Genomic DNA, 9,025 nt, shown 5'->3' with positions numbered 1-9,025 from the left:
GAAGAAAAGAAAGAAAAAAACATGAAAGGGAGAAAGGAAAGAAAAGAAAAGCAACAATAAAGAAATGAGAGGTAACAAAGACAAAAGCTTCTCAAAACTCCATGATTATTCAAATTCTCTCAAAAACAGCACCAAGGTATAGTAGTAGTGTTCCCCTTACTTAATCAACCTCTGATCTCAAAGGCTCTAAAAAGACCCTAGCTTCTTTGGGCTGAACTACTGAAAAAAGCAAGAAAGAAATAAAGAGAGAGATCTAGAGAGAGGAAGAGAGAAAAGGAAAGTTTCCTTTTCTGTATGTAGAGATAAATGAGAGAAGCCATGGATAGAGGTGTTTTTCAGAACCCAGCGGTGCAACAAATGATGGGTGAGAACCCTAACAACATGTGGAATATCAATAACATGCACCCTTCTTCTCAGCAAGCTTCTCCTTTCTTGTCCAATTTTCTATCTCCATATGCATCCACTCCTTCTTTTCCTTTTGCTTCTATGCGTGATAATGAAGAGGAGCTTCCTGAGTCATGGAGCCAGCTACTCATGTAACTCTCTCTCATATAGTAGGCACTTGTAGCAAAGCTTCCAAAGTTGTTCTTATTGTTCTGAAATTTCCAAAACCACAATATTACTGATGATTGTGAAAAAACTATAGATACAACCATAATTATGATCGTAATGTAATTATGGGCACTATTAGAATTATGGCTGCAAAGTATGGACACTATTAGAATTATGGCTGCAAGCCTCAATTTAGAACTTTTCTACCGCTATACCATGTTACATACTTTTTTATAGGCAAATTTTAGTAGGTTAGTATTATTATGATCTCACTTCTATATAGCTTTTGGTTATAATCTCAAAACTAAACCAGTATTATTTTCTGCATACTTATACTCTGATCCATAGGCATGCTTCAAATCTGAGGTTGAGGAATGAAGTATTATTATTATTGTGTCTACGTTTGGTTATTAAAGGATCAAAATCTAATAGTTTTTTTTTTGGCTTCTTGGTTTGGTTTTGAACACATAGGAGTGGACTGGTGTCTGAAGAAGATAAAGCTGGTATGTGCCAAATGCTAAGTCAAGCTCCAAATGCTCCTTTTGTTGGTGTTAAGACAGAAGATTCGATAAACAGCTATGTATATGGGCATGGAAACGAAGAATTTGAGGCTGCAAAATCTACTATATGGTCTCAAATAGTGCCATCTTCTTCTCCCAAATCTTGTGTATCAAGTTTGAATAGCAGCATGTTGGATTTCACTAACAATATTAAAGTGGATGCAAGGTCTCCACCACTAGATCGATCTTCTGAGGTATGGGAAAGATAATATGGATCTCGTTAGTTAATGAAATGATGAGGATCTATAGTTCTGTAAATTCATTATATTTTTTATTTTATAAATATGATATATCATACTAAGTTCTATTGCCCATAAAAAATGAAAGTGACATACATTATAAGTATATTATTTTTTTATTAATAATTGATTTGTAGGTAACATATGTCTTTTTCTAGTTACTATAAGGATTTATAGGAAAATTTAGTAACATCATCTAATATTATTCTTCTTTCATTTCATTGACAGATAAGAATTACACAATTAACTATTCTTAATACTTTACTAAATAAATCAATTATGTGTTTAAAATTGAAACCTTTAAATTTGGCCACTAATATATTAAGATTTCTTATTTAATAAAAGTATGTGAAAAATATATTGTATTTTTTGCGATAAGTTAAATATGTTTTTCCTCAACAATAATATCCAAAAACTCTTTTTTTTTTAAAAAGAATGCAAGGTGTACTTATATTCTTTCTTTGGCGAAGGTCAGATAATGAATTATTTAGGTTAAAAATGATATTTTCACTTTCCTTTCTTTCTTGGAAAAATTATTTTTACCTTTACTTTATAATTGTTGATGATTTATTCATTAATTATTTGACAATAACCTTCTATTAACTTCCAGGTGATTTTAGTAATTCCCTCTTACTTCAGCAATTCAATAACAAATTTCTCTAAAAAAAGAAAAAAATGTTTGTATCCTAAACATAAAGTCTTTTGACTAATTATCATGGTATAAGTATAAAAATGGTGTGAGAAATATAAAGATTGAGAACATCATTTTTCTAATTTCTTTTTTTTATCTTCTACAAGTCAAAGTTAACATTAGTATGTAGATTGTTCTTGTTTTAGTTTTGGCAATAGTTTTAAACTACACTTGTTGTTTGATTTATATTGTATTTATTGTAAATACCATTAATTTGATAATGAAATTGTGATACAATTACCAAGACCTCAATACTGCAGCAATTATTGTTGTGTTTTTTGCACCTAAATTATGAATATTTGTGACAACCATACAATTTCTTTCTTCCTCTCCATTGCAAGTTAAACCAAAAGTTTAGATTATGAAACATCAAGAAAAAAAATTCTGTTCTTAAACTTGAAGTTTTTTGTATTTTAACATTTTAATTCTGACAAAAAATTATCTCTCTCTCTCTCTCTGAAGTGCAATAGCAGTGGTGGGGCACTGAAGAAAGCTAGGGTTGAACCATCAACAACTCAGTCTACCTTCAAGGTATATGTAATTGCTAACAACTATACACAAACTTCCAACTCTGAACTCTTTTTCAGGCATACAAACATACATAAGCACACACAAAAAACATCATGTGGGTGGTAAATCTTGTCTTTCTTCCTTGTCTTGTTCTCAATAATGATAGTTTTTTTATCTCTTTCTTTCCCAATTTATCTCAAAATGAAGAATATTCAACAGAAGGCAATTGAAACAAGAGAATATAATAAACTCTTAAGCATGTGTTTGTCAGACACAGTAGTTATATGATATCTTCTTCTGAATTTCAGGTGAGGAAGGAGAAGTTAGGTGACAGAATTACAGCCCTTCATCAAATTGTTTCTCCGTTTGGAAAGGTACATAACCTTGGTTTGTTCAATTCGAGTACATAACATCATGACTTATGAACATGATCATGGTTTATTCAATTGAAATATTAAATTTCTTTAGAGTAACCTATTCAAATTTCTTAAAACATTTGTATCTATCAATTTCGTACCTAAAAATTTGAGAAACTTAAAATAGTTGTCCATAAAAATTAAATAATATTAGTTAAATTAGTCTTTTTAACATTTATTATGACATCCAATATAGACTATTTTGACTTACAATTCTAATTTTTTAGTACTAATTTAGATATCTACTTTCTCGAAAATCAAAGTAGTATAGTCCAAAAAGGACGAAATTAAATATTAACTCATTTCACTCTATATATGCTATTCCACAAAATGCATCATTAAATTTTAATTTTCAAAGACTGTGCCATATGGCAAAAGAGATGTTATTGCATATAGAAAATGACTTGTGAGAAAAATAATAATCTATATTTGTCTTTTATTTATTTTTACATGTATCACAATAAACTTATCCAACTCTAAAGGATAACTTAAAATTGTCATATAACATTTATTACTCCGGAAAGAAGAATACTTTTTTTGGTTACATGGGAGAATGTAATAACAAGAGTTGTCATTTTTAGTATCCATTCACTTCAATAAGAGATTTATAAAAATACAACAAAATACTCTATTAATATTCTAAAAAACAGTTAGCTAAGAAAAATGCTACACGTATTTGCATACACATCATATCATATCAACTTTCTCCATTTAATATCATTTTGTCCTATATATCTTATTTTCTTTACACACGCATAATTTCATATCTACTTTCACCATTTAATATCAATTTGTCCTATACTAGTTATTTTCTTTACAACAACCAAAAAAACTTTAGAATATATAACAAAACATATATGATGTGATGTTGTAAACCAAACTTTATCCAAATGGAATATAATATTAAGAAAAAACGTACATTATAATCTCCTCCTAAACCCTTTATATTTTTTTTCGAGAATTATAAAAGAAAGAGAAAGGAAGGAGAGAGTTAAAGGAGAATGATAATCTTTCTCTCATTTAGTACGAGAGAGTTTGGAGAGAAAGAACATAAAAGTAGTGAAACCTACCGACTCTTAGTTTCTTCTCTCATGCCAGAAAAAATGGTAAATGGTGAGAGTTTTTTGTGCATTTAGAATAATGTCCTTAGTTTTATCAAAAAGTGATTATTATTTAAAGGATAAAATTATCTTTTTTGCAAAACACATTTTCTCTCACTTCTAATTCTCTAATATTTCTTTCCTACCAAACAATTCTTATAATCAATTTATTTTCTTATTTTTTTCTTTCTATTCATACTCTTTCTTTTTATATTCTCTCATACTATTTTCTTCTCTAAACCAAACAAAAATATTAAAATACGAAAGACATACTCATTTTCTTTCCGGGTAAGTAAAGAAATTTTACTAGAGATGGGTAGGAATATGACACTGTAACTGGTGGGTATGGTATTTTTTCACTTTTGCAGACTGACACAGCCTCTGTCTTATTAGAAGCTATTGGTTATATCAGATTCCTTCAGAGTCAAATTGAGGTGATGTTTCTTCTCCTCTCTTTATATTTTTCCTAACAACCACGAATCAGTGATATAGCACGCTGTTAAAGTTACCATTTCACCATGCATGTTCTTTCAACATAACTTCAGGCTTTTGAAGTTGTAAAAACACTCTCTTTTCACCCCTTCAATGCAGGCCCTTAGCTTACCATACTTTGGCAATGGATCAGGAAACATGAGGCACCAACAACAACCTGTAAGAAATAAAATAGGAAAAATATTATATCCTCTTACAAATCAAACTACACTATAAAAAATATGGCACCATATTTTCTGTCAATAATATTGTGTCACTCTATCAGTTACGAGCTATGATTAGTTATAAAAATATTTAATGATTAAATTTTTAACTTAAATATATTTTTTAACCAAACACAATTCATGGCACATAAAGTGACACAAAATATAGGACATAATATGTGCTTCTAAAAAAATATAACATATCAAAAAGTGATTTTTTTATTTATTAATGATTAATTTATAAGTAACATTTACCATTTTTGTAGGTAAAATAATTTAGTAGGAGAATATGTGATTACTCATAAAACAATAACTTTTTTTTGGTTAGTATATATTGAAAAGCATGTATAAAGCAGTTTTTTCACCTCCCAAAGCAAGAAAGAATAATCACTCTTTTGAGCCTTTTGCTTTTTAGTTTTTTTGCATGTGCACCAGCATGCTAATTAATGGATAATTATGTGGTATTAATTAAGTGATGATTGTAATTATTTAATGTTATAGGTCCAAGGAGAGAAGAATTGTTTATTCCCTGAAGACCCTGGGCAGGTGTGATTTTTTCCTTGGATCCATTAACCCCTTAAATAAAGGGGTTAAGGGATTTCACAAATGGAAAGAAGTAGTACCACCAAGTTCAACTTGCATTGTATTATAGACTAAAGAGTGGAAAAAGTAGACAACTAAGAGAAAATATCACTGGCTTTATTAGAAATAGTATTACTCTAATTAGAACCAAACTAGTGGCTTTCTTTCTGATTTACACAAAGTACATAGTTTAGTTCTTATCAATTTTTATCAAAAATCTCATTTTATTTTACTTTCTGGCTATAGCTGCTGAATGAAAACTGCTTGAAGAGGAAAGCTCCCATTAACCAGGTAATTGTTCAATCAAATTTCTTCTTCTTTAATAAAACTAGAAAAAAATTGTATGTACTATAATTATCATCTATAATGGTGTAATAACTAAATGAGTTTACTTCAAATCAACAAAATATGATTTTACTAAATTTTTTTGGTTAAGGGACATGTTATGTTGCATGTAGAATAAGTGGTGTTCCATTTTACACAAGTCTAAAAAAAAAGGTTAACAAGTTACAAACATTGCTTTTAGAATACTCTAACAATTTAAGTAGATTGTAGATTAATTTCATGGTTACATACAACTAAAATCTTTTATTCTAAAAAATTATATTGTTTCTAAATTTAATGTATGAGATATTCCATATAATTATGAACCATACATACACTTACATTTGCTTCTGCTTTTTTCCATAAGTATCATGTCTTCACGATTGACTTTGACGGTGTAATTATTATATATTATGTGTGTAAAATAGTTAAACAAGTATCTAATGGTATTTTAAGCATTTACTGATCTCTCTCATTTATTATTAAAATAAAAGTACACATCAAAATATCAACCATATTAGTGATACATAGTTTAGTTAAGTACCTAAACTCTTTATTCAGTAATGTGGTATAAAACTCTAATTCTTTTTTCATTTTTGTTATTTAGGATTCTCAAGAAGAACCAAAGGATCTGAAGAGTAGAGGACTATGTTTGGTTCCAGTGTCATACACATTGCAAGTTGGAAGTGACAATGGAGCTGATTATTGGGCTCCTGCTTTTGGTGGAGGATTTCAGTAAATCTGGTTTAATTAATATATTGGGGTAGCATATATTATTATAATATATGGTTACAGAAATGGAAATTCATGGAAATTGTATAACTTCATTAGCAGTCAATCTGCTATAAAATCTAAGGCTGATTGCTCATGATGCTATACAATATTTCCTGAATAAAATGTGGTTGGCCTTCAAGTATTTATAAGCTTGTTAAGACTACTTTATTCATGGAAATCAAGCTTTTATTTATCATCATTAGCTTAATTAAGATGATGCTATATAATGCTAGATTTTCATGTTTATATGCAACATTTGTATGTCAATAATTTAAATGCTACTTATTTAGTAGCATTAATTGAACTGATTAGATATGAAGGAAGCTATTTTATTGAAGAAATATTGTAAAAAAGATACGGTTAACAACAAGGTCTACTACTAATCAAATATATATTGACTAGCAATTTTAAAAGGTACAGAGATCACTTATTGCCACCGATGTCTAATTTCCTATCCTGGCTTAATGACATATTGTCACATGAATAAAAGAAAATTTTCAAAAACAAAAAATAATATTCTAATTAATTTAGAATAAAAAATAAGATATTATTCGGGACATGTGATCACAATCTTTTAAAAGATAACAAAGTTCCCTATCTAATAGTTTTTGTTGTCGTTAAATAAAAAGTTTTAATAACCAGTAGTATAAGGGATACTTCAAATCAACCTTAATATAATTATTTTATTAGGAATGATTGAAATGTGTTATTATATGAAGTTTCATATTGACTAATATTTGAATAGAGTAGAGTGTCAATGTTATATATTGAACTCAAATCCCTTATTATAATGTGCATCAGATATAAGTACCAAATAGAAACACCTCATGGTAGTTGAACTCATGAGTGTGTTAGGGTTTGTAATATTTTTTCTCTAATAATATCTTGGTAGCCGCTCAGCGCTCCCAGGGACTAGGCACAATTGGCTCAACATCGTTACCAAATTCTCTAGTTTCTTCTCTTCTATTTATTATATGCTATTTATTTTATTGTTTGTGCTAACGTTGCGCAACGATCGCTTCTGTTGCACCAACAATTAGTATCAGAGCCAATTGATAGATGGCTCTTAACCTAGGCGTTAGATAATGGCTAAACAGGGGGAAGAACGTGTTGGTTGGACAAGGTCTATCAAAGGTATTACATGAGGATAAACCAGATGTGTTGAAGGAGAAGAAAACATGACAAAACTATAGTGGGAGCGATGTATGTGTTGATCCAGAATCCTAGAAGTTCATGTACTCGATTAGGATCAAGGTGGAGATAGAGACTCAAGTGTTGAGTTTAGCTCTGAGACAGATGCTGACAATTTTTCTCTAGATGTTGAGAAAATGATCTCATTTGAGATGAGAATTGGAATATCCCAATGGCGTGTCTGAAACGTCACAGTGAATGATATTAATTGTTAGCAGATCCACAAAAGCATAAGGGCGATGACTGACTTTGATGTAGGGCGCATGAGCATTGACTTTGATGCAAGGTGTACTACAAACATTGGTAGAGATGTAGGGTGTGACACAATCATTGGCTTGGATGCAAAGATGTGACACATGCATTAGTTAGCATTGATGCAAGGTGTATTTGTGGTATACTCCTTATGGTGGAGTATGATAATTCTTTTGAACTATGATTTTCGGATCGGAGTAGACAATAGTGGTAGCATTTGAGGCTTTCTAAGGAAGCTCCAAGGTTTAGTTTAACTGAGTATTGAAGATGACGATTGTTGGTGAACTTTTGTGTAGAGGTTTCATATATCAAAAGACTTCCTAGCAATAGGTGGTTAGGCGGCGTGTTCCATTTGATGACTGTTAAGTGCCAAATAGTTAAGGAAATTCATATGCTTTTTGGGTACTTAGTGCACATTTATGCTATACCTGTGTAAGATTCCTAATAACTTAGTGATCTTGTTCTGTGTAGGAAATTTTATGTGTTTATGTTGTTTAAGGATAAAATTCATGAAAAAAAGAGAAAAGTAGAAGATTGATACTTTTGAGCACCGCAAGCCTCGCCCAAGCGAGGACAGGGTCGCCCAAGCCACAAATAGGAGAAAAATCACCAGAAATCACCATTGTCCCTCGCCTAGGCGAGGGACTGTCGCCCAAGCGACAAGTGGAGCAAAAAAGTCCTTCATGTCCTGCCTGATCCTCGCTTAAGCGAAGGATCACCGCCCAAGCGAGGTGCTCAGGTCTTAGAGCCTCTTATTTACTCGCCCCAAACGAGAATCTCTAGCTTGGGCGAGTGTGCGGAAGTTAGAACTGATATTGGCAGTTTCAGAAGTCAAATAGGAACACTATTAACTTTTCAGAAGATATTCAGCACGAAAATAGACAAAAACATAAGGAGATTAGGATAGAAATCGTGGAAACGATTCTTCTTAATGCATGAATTTAATTTGAGGGATTCGAAATAATGCTGGGGGATTCAAAATGTAATCTTCTAACCTTTGTACTCCTGGATTCGATTCTATTGTAATTGTTATTTGATTTTGGGAAGTTAATCCTTTTTTAATGCATGAATTTAATTTGCTACTAATTTCTTATCCTTGGGTTCAAGTTTAATTGGGAAGTTAAACTTGACACCGAATC

General features: G+C 30.8%; 1 protein-coding gene across 2 annotated transcripts; it reads left to right on the top strand.

The window, feature by feature from the left end:
• LOC109349810 (transcription factor bHLH68-like) lies at nucleotides 1–6,763 on the top strand. Of its 2 annotated transcripts, XM_019590798.1 has the most exons (9): nucleotides 3–536; nucleotides 1,024–1,306; nucleotides 2,505–2,573; nucleotides 2,861–2,926; nucleotides 4,437–4,502; nucleotides 4,660–4,719; nucleotides 5,265–5,309; nucleotides 5,592–5,636; nucleotides 6,277–6,763. In XM_019590798.1, exons 1-9 carry the CDS (start codon nucleotides 307–309, stop codon nucleotides 6,406–6,408), a joined length of 996 nt encoding a protein of 331 aa, XP_019446343.1. In that variant the 5' UTR covers nucleotides 3–306; the 3' UTR covers nucleotides 6,409–6,763. The 2 variants fall into 2 exon arrangements, with proteins under 2 accessions (XP_019446344.1, XP_019446343.1); XM_019590799.1 differs by lacking the exon at nucleotides 5,265–5,309 and having other exon boundaries at nucleotides 1–536.

This window comes from Lupinus angustifolius, chromosome LG06 (genome assembly GCF_001865875.1).
Source record: "Lupinus angustifolius cultivar Tanjil chromosome LG06, LupAngTanjil_v1.0, whole genome shotgun sequence".
Lineage (NCBI taxonomy): Eukaryota > Viridiplantae > Streptophyta > Magnoliopsida > Fabales > Fabaceae > Lupinus > Lupinus angustifolius.
Note: the sequence above shows the minus strand (reverse complement) of the source record. Positions and strands in the feature narration are given on the sequence as shown.

What these genes read in the sequence shown, in the direction of transcription:
- LOC109349810 (XM_019590798.1), top strand. Translation starts at nt 307, where the DNA reads ATGAGAGAAGCCATGGATAGAGGTGTTTTTCAGAACCCAGCGGTGCAA. An exon ending in TTGTTTCTCCGTTTGGAAAG is followed by an intron (nt 2,927 to 4,436) that starts GTACATAACCTT and finishes TCACTTTTGCAG; the next exon opens with ACTGACACAGCCTCTGTCTT. An exon ending in TGAGGCACCAACAACAACCT is followed by an intron (nt 4,720 to 5,264) that starts GTAAGAAATAAA and finishes TTAATGTTATAG; the next exon opens with GTCCAAGGAGAGAAGAATTG.